Source organism: Syngnathus acus, chromosome 22 (genome assembly GCF_901709675.1).
Source record: "Syngnathus acus chromosome 22, fSynAcu1.2, whole genome shotgun sequence".
NCBI classification, from domain to species: Eukaryota; Metazoa; Chordata; class Actinopteri; order Syngnathiformes; family Syngnathidae; genus Syngnathus; species Syngnathus acus.
The window spans coordinates 5,044,919-5,059,552 of record NC_051106.1 but is presented as its reverse complement, the minus strand read 5'-3'; the positions used below and the strand labels follow the sequence as shown (position 1 = coordinate 5,059,552).

Genomic DNA, 14,634 nt, shown 5'->3' with positions numbered 1-14,634 from the left:
TTATAATATATGTCTCATTTTTGACTTACAGGCATAAATTACAACTATGTTACCTCTAGTTAAGGCACCATTGGGAATGCTTATCACCAAACAGATTTTGAAATTTTATTTAAGAAGTTTTTTTTTTTTTAAAACACGTCACGGGAGTAAGTTAAAAGAAGTTTGCCTGACAGTCTAAATTTGGGGTGAATGTATATAAATTCGATTGGTTGGCAGCGCGCTGGCGGGGTTTTGCAAAGTTTCCTAACAGAAAGGCAACACATAATCGTGTCAAACGGCACCAGTACCAGTTTGCGATCAGCCATGTAAACTACCGGCAACGATGTATTTTAATGAAAAATACGCGTAAAAGTGTCTGTCACTCAGTCACAATTAGGTTTTTTTTCGACGCAACACATACAGCTGAGCGCGCTCCACCAAGATCAGTCAGTCATTTGCTAGCAAGTTAGTAGCTGGCTTGCCTTGCTTGAACTTCAGGATGAGTTTTTCTCGGGAGAAAAAGTGTAAGTATTCTCTTGATCGATCTGCTGGTTTGCTTTTTGCAGTGATTGCTACGTTCCTGATGTTGTCATTGGTGGCGATTGTTGTTGTGCAGTGTTGGAGAAAGCGAAAAGCAAAGCCCAAGACAGCAATAACATAAAAGAAGAGGCTAACATCTGCAATCAGCTTGGAGAGCTGCTTTCAAGAAACGGCAAGCGCACGATTTCTTTTTACCCTTGCTTCACGGATATAAATCACCACAATATCGAGTGCAAAAGTTTCGTCTAAGTTGAATTGTCTCCAACACATCGCATGCTGGTGGTAAAGGTGCTATATAAATCTAAGTAGTTAATAATTATGATGAGAAGAATAATCAGAATAATAATCACATCCACTTTTGTTGCGTGCATTCATTGAGAGGAATATTGTTTTGTACAAAATCATGTATGAAATATTATTGGAACAATTAAGTATACTATATATTTTTAATAATTCAGTGCTCAATTGGTTGTTTTGGTGTGATTTGTGGGGGGTTCTTTCATCTAGGTGACTATGAAGCTGCTATTGAGGAGCACCAGCAGGAGTTGTCTTTGTCTGAAGTGTTAAACGACGTAATTGGACGCGCCGTGGCAAATCGTAAGATCGGAGAGTGCTATGCAGAGCTGGGGAACATCGAGACTGCACTTAAAGTGAGTCCATGTACATTAAATATAAATATTCACTTGCAAATAGAATCTCGAGACCACACTTAAGTGCATTGTTGTCTTGTGTAGCATCAGCGCCTTCACCTGGACTTGGCTCGCTCTGTTGGAGATCACACTGAGGAGCAGCGGGCGCTCGCCACAATAGGACGGACTTACCTCTTCTGTTTCGAATCTGACCAATCGAGGAAAAGTCTCAAAGAAGCAGAAGATGCTTTCAGAAAGAGCCTCAATATTGTAGATGATCTTCAAGGTGTGAACCTGCTGCTGCTGCTGCTCTCAGCTCCTTTTGTTTATAAAAAAAAAAAAAAAACGTAATGTTTACCTGCCCTTGTGTGTTTTTTTAAGGGACAGTACCAGAGCGAGAGATTCATGAAATGAAAGCTCGACTTTTTCTCAATCTTGGTTTGGTTTATGACCACCTGGGAGAGCCCGAACGCTGCAGCGAGTTCATCCGACGTAGTGTCTTCATTGCAGAGTAAGAGCTGAGAGTCTGTAATCTCAACAGTCAACAATTATCTTGCTGTTAACTCTCTTCTCTTTTGCTCTTAAAAAAGGAAGAGTGGGCTGCTCGAAGATCTCTATCGAGCAAATTACAACCTGGGCAACATCTTTTTCCGCAACGGCCAGCACTCCAACTCGGTGCGCTGCCTCGAGCAGGCCAAAGAATGTGCCCGAAAGATGAAGGACAAGTTCAGCGAAAGCGAGTGCTTCCACTGCATCGGCAAGGTGACAACTTGAAAGGGATAATAAAATGGGGCGATTAAAATTCAAAATTCTTTTTCTGCCTTTTTTTTTGTTTTCTTAACACGCAGGTCCAGCTTTCTTTGGGTGATTTTGTAGCTGCAAGACGATCCCTTAAAAAAGCCCTCTTGTTGGGTTCACAGCAGCAACAGGACAAACAGGCAATGAAGAAAATGTTTAAATATGGTAAAGGAGCTCACTTGTTTTTTGTTTTTATATACTACATTCAATTTATTGTGTGTAAAAGTGTTAAGCCATGATTTGTTTATGACTGTTCTCGAAATGCTATTAACAATATACATTGCATTTAACTGTTGTTTGACTAGTGACACTTATTTTAAAAAATCACTCCCATAGCCGACCGGGGTTTTAAGCTCGAAGAGGAGTTGGGGGAAAATCAAGCCAGAAAACTAAGCTCCCATGAGGCCATAGGGCTGGCGGAACAGCTCGGAGATCTCTACTGCAAGGTCGGCTGCTTTCACAAAGCCCTGGATGCATATCGAGCTCAGGTGATTTTTCTTTTTTCTGCACGTTTCAGTTAATCCCATTTTAAATGTGATCAATAAATGGACTTTTTAAATGAATGCATCCGGATTTTAAATGAATGCTAATTAATTAGCTTAAAGGAGCTGAGGATTTGGGGAAGCCAGCACGCGAGTTGGCGGTCATCCACGTGTCTCTGGCCGCCACCTTCACTGACCTACGGCGGCACAGCGAGGCCGTGCATCACTACAAGCAGGAGCTGGCGTTACGGCAGGGCAGCCCGGCCGAGGTAATCCGATTTCCGATTGATGGGGGGAAATTTCTCGTTCGCACGTCAACCCTCATCTGTGCGTGTGTCAGGAATGTAGCACTTGGTTAAACATCGCAGCGGCACAGGAGGAGAGTGGCAGTGCCACTGAGGATCAGGACAGCGGCTATAATGCGGCGTTTCGCTGCGCTCAGATGTGTGGGCAGGCCAGGTTACAGGTTAGTAGGCCTCTTCATGCGGGAGAATCTCGGAATGTCTGATTAACTCTGGATCAACTTCCCATTACTGACCACAAAATATTAGACACTGAATCGACTGGTTACAGTCAGGTTTTTCACTGAATTAATCCAGGACTGTCTTTAAATCAATTGTTGATTAATTGTGTTCTGCCTTTGAATTGATTCTTAACCATCGGTTACTATGCTCATCCTTGTCACATTTTAAAGACAGCCAAGATGAGTCCAGTCACAGAAAAAGACATGGCACCCACCCCTATTCGAACTGCAGTTTAAAATCCGTGTTCCCATGGTAGCAGACAGCCTTTACATCAGGATTGTGTGCCTTTGCAGACTTTTTTTGGTGATGACATTCATTTCTGAAGACTCTTGCACTGATAGCTGCTTCTGATATTTTGGTAATCGTTTAGCTGCGGGCAGCATGGAACTCTTTCTAAATGTGCATGTGCATCCCTCCCTTGCAGAAGCGTGTTTTGAGGCTATGGTTGGCAGCCCAAAAGCGAAAGAGCTCGTCAGACGCAAATGACACCGAAACTAGATTGCTGGAGCTGTGTGCTTCTAATGGTTGGACCCCAGATGGGAGTGATGGAGAGGAGGATGGAGAGGAGGAAATGGACTACAGTGAACCACTGGATGATAGTGATGTTGCACTCTCAGACTCAGGTTGGCCTGTTCAGACCCCCCCCCCCCCCCCCCCAACACTCCTAAATTGGCCTCTAAATGTCTTGTATTGTTTCCAGATGACGACCTGGAGGGATATGACAAGATGGTATCCGGAAGGAGGAAAGCAGGACGGGTGAGAGAGAAGAAGCATTATTTCTCTCCCGCAACTTCAGTGATCAATTTCTTCCGCACTCTTTCTTTCTGCAGTGGAACAAGAGGAACGAGAAGGGTGAGACGTCCCTCCATAGGGCATGCATAGACGGCAACTTGAAGCAAGTCCAGTACCTGGTAGAACAGGTGAGTCCAAGAAAAATAAAAAATTTTCATGAATGCAGTCATAGCATGACCTTAGTTACCATAGCAACAAAACATTGTGAGTCATAATTTATTTTTAGTGTTGTTTATTTCGAGTTGATGCATACCGTGAGCTCAAAATAGAGATACGAACCAAACCGTGAATTTTACAAACCGTTCCACCGCTATCAGGGCCACCCAGTGAACCCCAGAGACTACTGCGGCTGGACTCCCCTGCACGAGGCCTGCAACCACGGTCACTATGGTAACTCATAAAATTGCCGTACTCTATATATTTCTTTGAAAGAATGCCAGCCCACCGTCTCTGCCTCCTTCATTTTCATCCAGACATCGTGGCCGTGCTGCTGGACCACGGCGCCAACATAAACGACCAGGGTGGCAACTTGTGTGAGGGCGTGACACCTCTCCATGACGCCCTGACCTGCGGCAATTTCCCGGTGGCCAGACTCCTGGTGGAACGAGGGGCCTCCATCAACCTCCGCAACGCTAAAGTGCGTTTGTGTTCTTGTGTACTCGTTGCTGTGTGTGAATATGAGTCACCCACATAAAGACCTTGACCCATTGCTGTCTGTCAGGGTGATACTGCAATGCACACACTCCGTCATTGGCAGAGGACATACAAAAAGGAGCTAGACCATGAGGCCAAGCAAGAGTGTGCAGCTACAGAGCGACTTCTAAAGAAGGCGATGTCAGGAGGAGGTAATTCATTTTTTTGCACCCAGCCAAAACATTCTCTTAAATCAGATCTCATTTCCTTTCCGTCCACAGCGCTCGTCGCTGCTCCCCCTCCCAAACCTTTCGACGCTCTGCAAGACAGCCAGCTGTTTGATGCCGAAAACTCAGAACCACTTTCATCCTCGGAAGGGGGTTGCGCCTCCAGTCAAGACTGGCCCAGCAGCAGCAATCGGTTAGAGGCCAGTGCTTATCCAAGCGTCAAGAAACGGCAGCTCGGCAGTTCATCAAAGCAATTCGGTGCCAGAGGGACCGAGGCCGCTCTTCTTTATGGGGTAATCACACTTGGTGTATTGATATAATGATTATCAACACCCTGCCTCAATTCGTTATCCATGTAGCTTTATTGTGACCGATAATGTGTACATGACAATTGAAAGGGAATGAATTTTTTTTTTGTGAGTGGAATCAAAAAGGGGAAATTTGTTTTCAGAATAAGATCAGCTCTTCAGATGACAGCGACTCCGACAGCCCTGTTAGTCCCCTACATCCGGTCCGCCAAAGACTCTCAGTCCCAGCAGCTCAATGTCAAAAAGATCCAACTCCAAATCAAGAGGCAATTACCACCCCCGGCATGGAAAGCGGACCAGATCCACCTGCTTCCTTCGTCTTTGCCCAGGACGAGTACCAAAGTGCCATTCGTGGTCTGGGTAGCGCTAAAACCCTCCTGCAAGGCCGCTCAACACAACCTCACACCCCCGTCATGCCTGGCCTTTCATCCAGCAGCAAATCTGCTCTGGTTGCAGAGGAGGACTATCTGGCTGATGACTGGCTGGTGGATGATTTGGTGGAAAGTCAGCCCAAAAAGAAAAGGTTTCGACTTGAGCAAAATGGAGCATGGGAAGACAAAACTGTATCTTCAACTGCGAGAGCGCCAAACTCTCAGATGTCCTACAGGAGTGAGAACTCAGGAAATATTTAATCTCTTTATTGTGTCCATAGTTTCTACATGATTGAATTGTATTCTTTCAGGTTCTACACTTGTGCCATGTAGTAATAGGGGCCCCTCTGTGAAAAGAAACAACTCTGTGAAGCCTCAGCAGGTGAAAATGACTCAGATGCCCGGTATGGTCCGTTTGGGCAGACGAGAGGTCAACAGGTCACATAGCCCCACCCTGACAGATGACGAAGCGAGACCTGAGACTCCTCCACCACCTCATCCAATTCACACGCAGGTCTGACAAAAATAATGTATTTCATGTATTTATTCTTCACAAATCTTGTATTTCAGTGTAATTTTGTTTCCTTTCAGCCTCTGACTCAGAGGCCGGCTGCGTCCACCCCTATTTCACTGCCTCCGCCGATAAGGATGAGGGTCAGAGTTCAGGACGACATCTTCCTCATCCCAGTTCCGCAAAGGTTAGACGACACAACGAAAACATTTAGTCGAGTTTATATCGTGATTTTAATCTGTCATCTACGGCAGCGAGGCCGAATCTTGCACGGTTTCGTGGCTCTGTGACCAGGCAGCGCAACGTTACTACCACAAGTGTGGCTTGCTGCCTCGCCTGTCGCTGCAGAAAGAGGGCGCTCTGCTATCCCCGCACGACCTTCTGTTGACTATCCTGCACACCAATGAGGAGGTTTGGAGCGCATTCACGGACATCGTTGTCCTAACAACATGAAGACTGATCAGGAGTGATGTCGCAGGTGTTGGCTGAAGTGTTGTCTTGGGACCTCCCCCCTCTACAAGAGCGCTACAAGAAGGCATGTGTCAGCCTGGCAGTGGGTGAGCAACTAAGCATCTTATGAAAAGTTGGCTTTTAATGCACTTATATATATTTTTTAATCTCACAAGATTTAAGCAGAAAAATTGTGGAAATAAAATACCAACGTGTTTGTCCCCGCAGAGGAAAATAAGCGTGTCAGCCGGCTGTGCGAGGTGCAGGATGGGAGCTCCTCTGTGTCGGCGTGCGGTCTCGGCTTGGCCGCGTCATCCCTCGCCGCTCTCCTCCGTGCCCTCAAACTGCAGGACAGCCTCATCGAGCTGCGCATGTCAGGCAACCGCCTCGACGATAAGCTCCTCGGCGAGCTGGTCGCCACCGCCGCCACCATGCCTCGGCTCTGTGTGCTGGACATTTCGTCCAATCAGGTCACAGGAGTAGGGCTTGAGAATGCAGCAAAAGCCTTAGAGGGACTCAACCATCCTGCATTTCCAGTAAGTGCTCTGATCCAGATTGTGATGAATCCAACTTTTTTTTTTTCTTTCAAACAAATATACAGTAAGAACTTCAAGTTGAACATAATCTATTCGGTGATGCTGTTTCATAAAAGTATGAAGAGAATTTAATAACTGTAACAAAACTAAAATGAAGTAAAGATGCCTGGCAGACAATGAAAATAGAAAAATAGTGTTAACAGTGTGATGCTTCCCCCTAGTGGAATATTGCTGCAATAATAAATTGTGTAGTGGAGTGTACTATTTGTTACCGTATGTTTGATCTAAATCACATACAAATATGTAATTGATATTTAATTAAGTTATTTACTTGTTATGGTTATTTGTTTGTCTCTTCGCCCTCACTTGGGGTGACACCATAAAATTAGAAGAAAAAGAAAACACACAAGTTAATTTTAGATGCTTTTGTCAACAAGGTAGAGTTTTTTTGTCGTCCCACATCATGTTTTGTTTGACATTTGAGGCATATTTTTCCAGAACATTTTTGGGAACTTGACCTACATCCACCCTGAATTTTGCCAAAGATAACATACACGCATTTAAATAGCAGTGATTTATAGATGTGACTCTTTCAAAATATTGTTCTTTGTTTTTCCTGTTAGTGTCTGAAGGAGTTGAACCTCAGCCTGAACCCGCTGGGTGACAGTATATCGGAGGCTCTGTCTTCACTGCTGTCCACCTGCCCGCTCTTGGCTGAGTTGTCTCTGCGCGGCTGTGGCCTGACATCTCGCTTCCTGCAGCAGCATCGCTTGCTGCTCGCCAGCGCTCTAACAGGTGGCAACATTTGTCCTATCAACTGATACACACCAGTCCTCACAGTAAATGACTACATTGATATTGTTCCCACAGCCACAGGCCACCTGAATTCAGTTTGTCTTTCCCACAATGCACTGGGCTCCACCGGATTTGAGCTTGTGCTGAAAACGCTGCCTCTGCACACGCTCACACATTTGGACCTGTCTGCTGTGCGTAGAGGCACCACTGATCACCCAGCGCTGGAGCACCTCACCGTCCTCCTGTCACAGGTACAAGCACTAGCGTGTCATTACAAGAAGTAAACCTGCACCCTGAATGGACCTACAGATTTTTTGATCGACTGTATGTATTATAAAGTACATGATAATGATGTGCAATAAAAATGTTTTTGTCCTTAGGAGAACTGTTCACTAACACACCTCAGTCTGGCAGCTAATGGGTTAACCGATAGCAGTGCAGCGACCATGGCCAGGTTTGTCTGATACAGGCAATTGTGGGGGGGGTGATTACTTTTACATGCAACCCAAATATTCTTTTGTCAAAATTGTCTTGTTGTCTTTTTAGGTGTCTCTCTACATATCCGAACCTAGTAGAGTTGGACCTGTCAGGAAATCCATCCATCACCTCAGTAGGATTCCACAGCATCCTCAGCGCCCTCCGAGAAGCGCGTCGCCCGTTGACGTTACTAAACCTTCAAGGTATTTTGTTTATGGTTGTGACAAATCAAAGGGTGTCCAGTGTGGATACTTTAATTCTATTTGTTGCACCGCCATCAGGTTGCCAGGTGTCAGGACCTTTGGATAGCGAGGATCTGGACACTTTGTCAGAGTTGGTCAAAGACCTGCGTCTTTGCTCTCAAGGCCTCAACAAGCTGGACCGGCAGGCTTTAAAGCAGAGCTGGAAAAGCCATCAACCTCACGGTTATTTTGTAGACCGAAAAGCGGCGTATTTCCTCTCTACTACAACCTCCTCGTGACCTTACAGTAGCAGATATTTAGTGGAATGCAGCAATATTTTATCTCACAATTCCCATTTTGTGTGACTACTTACATGTTTAACTTATTTATGTGATTGTATTTTTTATATAAATGTTTAGTTTTAGATGTGTACTTGTTAAAAAACCAAGGAAAACAATTAAAGAGGCTCAAGTTTGTCCTATCAAAACACATTTGTTTAATTATTAATGAATTCACCTCTTGTCCCCAAATAGTGGCTTTAGCTTTATAAAATTTATAGACTACGAAACAAAAATGTCACAAAAGCTGATATTGTAATTTAAAATAATGATTTACTGCGGTGTTGTATGAATGGCAGCCAGTGGATGCACTGATTAATTGTACTCTACCTTTTTACCCATCTAGAGAAAGCTCACGTCACACTGCAATGACCTTCTCTACATGTTTGGAAAGGAATGGTGGAGGTCACTACCAAACAATGTTGCCACATACCACCCCACTATTATATATCTCAGTCTCCATCTCTCAAATGACTGAAACGAAAACAATATCTGTACAGACTATGCATGCTATTGTAGTACAGTATTTGCAAACCGGATGATTTATATCTTTGATGCTACATTTCTGCGCTCGGGGAATGTTTGCGGCACTCCCCGAGGCGAGGAGTTTACCTCATAAGGTTCACTATACATCAAAGAAAATAATCAGTTATGTGGGCCGCACAAATATGGAGCTCATCTTGGCAACAGGAAGCTCAGGAACCTCAGTGGCTGCTCATCAATGACTCTGCTGCTGAGCATAACCCTAGAAGGAGAAAGCTGAGCCAATCAGGGTGCAGCTCTGAAACTCTTGACAGCCACTCACACACAGTGTGAGCACACTCGGGCTTTACCATCAGCTGTTGCGCGCATGGCGGAGGCTCAGCGCACATACCAGCCGCATGGTTCACACACATATGCAATGTTTTCATTCCCTTAACAAGAGAATAGCGGCGCTACCTTGACTGGGTCATCAGAGTGAGTGCTGGAAATGAAACGAGTGACTTGGAACTGTAAAGTTACACACCGTAGCTCAAAATAACGTGTGGAGCAGGGATCTCCCGTGTTAATTTCATAGGATGTAATTTACATTAATAAATCACAACTTGTATACAATGCAAGGTGCCAGACTGCCCATAAATGGCAGCATTTTGCTCCTAATATTTGAGACTGCAAGTCAATTTTTTGGATATACTATATGTGATCAGTTTGTTATTTTTTTGTTTTTTATTGTTATTCTTGAAGTTTTTAAAAATATTTTTGCCACTGTGCTCCTCGATAAGAAAAGTTAGTCCTAGTTAAAAAAAAAAAAGTTAGTATGAAGTCCTGTCATCATATTGTGGAAAAAACTTCCTATGCAAAACTTCTTATGCAGTAGATTAAATGACATAAATAATCTAATAAAATTGGATGCAATAAATTGTAAATTGTATACAATTTATGCATCCATTGAGACCTACTGCTAATATTTTAGTTTCACTCTCAAATGAGTGAAAAAATCTTCTCACATTTCTGTTCAACTGTTGCAGGGTGTGTCGACTCGCCTTGTATATCTGTGATCATAACTGCACATAATTTTACCGTGTAGCAGTCACATCCCTATTTGCTAAACACTCTCTTCAGTCTGGCTTGTGCATTTCTTTTCTAGCGGCACTTATTTGGACTTGTGTGGACTTTCAGACACGCCCCCCTAGCCACAGACCGAGGGGTCTTATATAAGGAACTCATCTCAGCCTCTGTCCTTGTCCCAGTGGAAGCATCCGTCTACAAGTGCACCTTGGTGAGTATGCCTATTGGAGTCTTCTTTCTATTATGTTCATTAAGTTCACTTTAAACATGGCGAAAATGTGATTTAATCTGTTACACATTTCCATCACAAAAAGGACTGCTTGATTTCAGTTATCTGAAACAATTAATTGCTATGGTGAAATTTCTTAATGAGCATAGATAATATTTGCATAATGGTGCCCAATTTCATAGCACACTGTTAAAGAGTTTGCCAAATGTGCTCTGTTAACCCATAAACAGGGTTAAGTGGTAGCAGGGGTGATGTCGTAAAACAAAAGTGGTAAAGTGAGGAAACAGCTGGATGCCGGCAGATCTGAAATAGGCGGGAGAGGATCTAAGTGTCACTTGTGTTAACTACTGTGAAGGCCTAAAATAGACCACAGGTCTCTCTTTCTCTCTCACTGTTATGACCCTTTTTGGTGCTACCTCAGCAGCTTCTAGGAACAATCATGGAGATATGCTATCAGTCATTCTAGAGTAGGGGGTCCTGGGTGGCTATTGGATTTTGGAAAACTGACAGATGGGTGTGGCCATATAGGAAGAAGATTAAAAAAAGGCTTAATTTATATATGCAATAGGCTATAATTGTAATCTCACTAATATAATTTACTCTATTTTTATTGTATTTAAATTGAAGCTTTTATTAACCAATTTTTTGGAATTATTATTTTTTAATTAAAATTATTAACACAGCCAATACTAATTGTCTACAGCACATATTAATTCTCGACGGACGAAATGGAAGAACAGATTGGATCATACTTTACCCACAGCTGCTTTACAACAAGGTCCAGCTCAAAATACAAGGGCATGTCTAATTAGCACCCTAAATATAAACGCCAGTGTCAAGTGTTAAGTTAATAAATGTTTCGGATATTACCGGCGGGTCACTAGAAAGTCACTTCATGCCACACATCTAGTGAGTGTCTGTTTCTTCTCTCAACACAGACCACTCCAGTGAAGCCTAAAAATGTGTGACGACGACGAGACTACCGCCCTTGTGTGCGACAACGGCTCTGGCTTGGTCAAGGCTGGATTTGCCGGAGATGACGCTCCCCGTGCTGTCTTCCCTTCCATTGTTGGAAGGCCCCGCCACCAGGTTGGCTTGACTTGACTACTTTTTCTATAAAAAAAAAGGATAGAAAGTTGAACATGTTGATTCTTTTCCCAGGGTGTGATGGTGGGTATGGGTCAGAAGGACAGCTACGTCGGTGATGAAGCCCAGAGCAAGAGAGGTATCCTAACCCTCAAGTACCCCATCGAGCATGGCATCATCACCAACTGGGATGATATGGAGAAGGTGTGTATAGACATCGACGCTCATTGACGCCATACGTGGCAGCTGACCTTCCAGATCGGGAACATTTCACACGAGCACAATCGGCAAAGCTATTTTTAACCAAACTTCGAGGACCAGGTTGCTGTTGTTGTTTTAGTCCTGAGAGCAGTTGTTGTCTTTTGTCAATCAGATCTGGCACCACACCTTCTACAATGAGCTGCGTGTGGCCCCTGAGGAGCACCCCACCCTGCTCACTGAGGCCCCTCTGAACCCCAAGGCCAACAGGGAAAAGATGACACAGGTGAGAAATGACAAATAGCATAGAAAATCACAAGTTTTCTTGACATTTTAACATTCTGCTGGCCTTATTTTGCAGATCATGTTTGAGACCTTCAACGTCCCCGCCATGTATGTGGCCATCCAGGCTGTTCTGTCTCTGTATGCTTCTGGCCGTACCACCGGTTAGTACAATGCAATGTTTCCAGTATCTTTTTATTAGGTACACTCAAAAGATAAATGTTGTATTTCTTTATTTGGCACTGAATAAAGTTCTGTCTCGTTTCTTCTTGTCAAAGGTATCGTGCTGGACTCTGGCGATGGTGTGACCCACAACGTCCCCATCTATGAGGGCTACGCTCTGCCCCATGCAATCATGCGTTTGGATCTGGCTGGTCGCGACCTCACTGACTACCTGATGAAGATCCTGACTGAGCGTGGCTACTCCTTTGTCACAACTGGTAAGCCCACTTATCACCCACGCATTGGTGTCCTCCCTAACTTCATCACTGCGTGCCTTAGCCGAGCGTGAGATCGTGCGTGACATCAAGGAGAAGCTGTGCTACGTTGCTCTTGACTTTGAGAATGAGATGGCCACCGCTGCTTCCTCCTCCTCCTTGGAAAAAAGCTACGAGCTCCCCGACGGACAAGTCATCACCATTGGTAACGAGCGTTTCCGTTGCCCCGAGACCCTGTTCCAGCCCTCTTTCATTGGTGAGTTCCTCCCTTTTGTTTTGATTCTCTCCCTCTTTATTTTGAACTTACATTGTGATTATCATCTATCAGGTATGGAGTCCGCTGGTATCCATGAGACCGCCTACAACAGCATCATGAAATGTGACATTGACATCCGTAAGGACCTTTACGCCAATAATGTGCTGTCCGGTGGTACCACCATGTACCCTGGTATTGCTGACCGTATGCAGAAGGAGATTACAGCTCTGGCTCCAAGCACCATGAAGATTAAGGTAAAAAAAAATGTTGATGCTTTATCCTGCTGCAAAACACTAAATGTCATGTTTATCCCTACCATAGATCATTGCCCCACCTGAGAGGAAATATTCCGTCTGGATCGGTGGCTCCATCCTGGCTTCCCTGTCCACCTTCCAGCAGATGTGGATCAGCAAGCAGGAATATGATGAGGCAGGCCCTTCCATTGTCCACAGGAAATGTTTCTAAACACACAATCAACATCATTCGTCTTTGTCCGCTATTGTCTCCTGTATATACATATTCTGTTGTAATAAAACTAAGCCCTCGTGAGAGTCCCGATTTGTCGTCTTGCTACGTGAGCAATGAAGCTGTTTGCGCTGTTATTGAAAAACGAATATAAGAAATGAAAGGCAATGCCAAGTCAATCAATTAAGTGGAACGGATAAATAATGGTTGTATATGCACAGTGATACACATCTGTCATCACCAATTACTTCCTGGCATAATAAAAAGCAACCTTGGGCCATTCATCAATAGGTTTGTACTTTAATTTGTGCAATTTAGAACCTCCTTAGACCATGCGTACATACAGATAATCAAAGATCAGCATTCAGAAACAGAAAATCTTTACTCATTATAGCACTTACATCCCAATATGGGTGTGCTAAAGACACAGAAAGACTTTTTCTTGGCATTTTTCCACTCAACTCTGGCATTTGTTTTATTTGTAGAATGCAGTTTTATTGGAACAAGGTTCCTGTTAAGATGTTACAACTACACTTTAAATTGGTCTAGTCAAATAAATCATAAAAGTAACACAATCTGTCTTGGACACTTGCACAGAGGACAAAGTGTTCCACAGTTTGCTACATTTGGGGAAGACTGACTATGAAACAATTCTCAGCAGCGTGTGTGCGTGTGTGTGTGTGCACGTGTACGTGTGTGCATGTGTGTGCATGTGTGAACATGTGTCCAAAACAGTGTTCTTCATCATCTCACCAACATGGTATTAGAAGAGAGAATTTTGATTTTTACGTGAAAAGAATTACAGTGATAATGTGGTGAATAAAATAAAAAAGTTAAACTATAACTCTATGAGGCACATTGAAAATTCTATCCACAAAAACTAAGTAAAAACTAAACAAATTACACAAATACTGTAAAAGTGAATAATCTAGAAAACAATAAACAAGGGGTTGTATTGCCCCCTTGTGGTGATTTATTTTAATGCATCCATAGGAAATGTTAAAACTACTGTATTTAAACTCGATTCTTCTGCTTCAGCTGCACTTTGCTTAAAGTTTTTCTAGCGACCACATCTTTGACGTCATCATTTGACAGTTTCTAGAAACTTTTTCTTTTTTCTCTCTGAAGAAGGTGACTCAGCCAATCGCGTGCCCCACCGCCTCATCCAGCCGCTCATCAAAGAAGTCAGCAGTAGAGCGAATCTGGATGCTGTCTGGGAGCAGATTGATGAAGACACCCGTTTTGGATGGACGTATTTCTTACCAGAGTTCTTTTTATTTGCGTAGCATCTTGAAATATTTGTCGTTTTTTCCTGCGAGTATCAGCTAACATTAGCAGATTGCAGCGTGAAACGACATTTGTCATCTTGTCATCGGAGCGCCGAGCGAATTGGATTTTATCCCTCAAAACTGTTTTCTTCTTGATAATTTTCAAATAAGAAGACAGAATGATCGTCTTGGGGAAAAATGTGATTCGCCAAATTGCTGTGCGGCATCTTCGGACAGTGTATGGGATCAAGATCAAGAACGGGAAGAAAAAAGGTGTCAGTTACAAATCAAAA

The 14,634-nt window shown here is 43.6% G+C and overlaps 2 protein-coding genes across 3 annotated transcripts; both read left to right on the top strand.

Annotated features, from left to right (window-relative positions):
• Window positions 1-249: 249 nt before the first annotated feature.
• tonsl (tonsoku-like, DNA repair protein) lies at window positions 250-8,706 on the top strand. Its single transcript, XM_037241817.1, has 28 exons — window positions 250-503; window positions 596-691; window positions 1,027-1,169; window positions 1,254-1,434; window positions 1,530-1,659; window positions 1,739-1,910; window positions 1,997-2,111; window positions 2,283-2,434; window positions 2,545-2,697; window positions 2,769-2,894; window positions 3,377-3,575; window positions 3,653-3,708; window positions 3,783-3,872; window positions 4,062-4,134; window positions 4,218-4,381; window positions 4,466-4,589; window positions 4,659-4,897; window positions 5,056-5,521; window positions 5,595-5,797; window positions 5,875-5,981; window positions 6,049-6,205; window positions 6,273-6,351; window positions 6,473-6,780; window positions 7,404-7,575; window positions 7,651-7,826; window positions 7,956-8,029; window positions 8,122-8,255; window positions 8,334-8,706. Exons 1-28 carry the CDS (start codon window positions 479-481, stop codon window positions 8,531-8,533), a joined length of 4,314 nt encoding a protein of 1,437 aa, XP_037097712.1. The 5' UTR covers window positions 250-478; the 3' UTR covers window positions 8,534-8,706.
• A 1,507-nt stretch (window positions 8,707-10,213) lies between these two features.
• Window positions 10,214-13,352, top strand: LOC119116337 (actin, alpha cardiac muscle). 2 transcript variants are annotated; one of them, XM_037241641.1, is made up of 9 exons: window positions 10,232-10,331; window positions 11,288-11,438; window positions 11,511-11,639; window positions 11,809-11,919; window positions 11,995-12,079; window positions 12,194-12,355; window positions 12,417-12,608; window positions 12,681-12,862; window positions 12,930-13,352. In XM_037241641.1, the coding sequence occupies exons 2-9, from the start codon at window positions 11,310-11,312 to the stop codon at window positions 13,071-13,073; spliced, it is 1,134 nt and encodes a 377-aa protein (XP_037097536.1). In that variant the 5' UTR covers window positions 10,232-10,331; window positions 11,288-11,309; the 3' UTR covers window positions 13,074-13,352. The 2 variants fall into 2 exon arrangements, with proteins under 2 accessions (XP_037097535.1, XP_037097536.1); XM_037241640.1 differs by having other exon boundaries at window positions 10,214-10,331; window positions 12,417-12,862.
• Window positions 13,353-14,634: the final 1,282 nt, after the last annotated feature.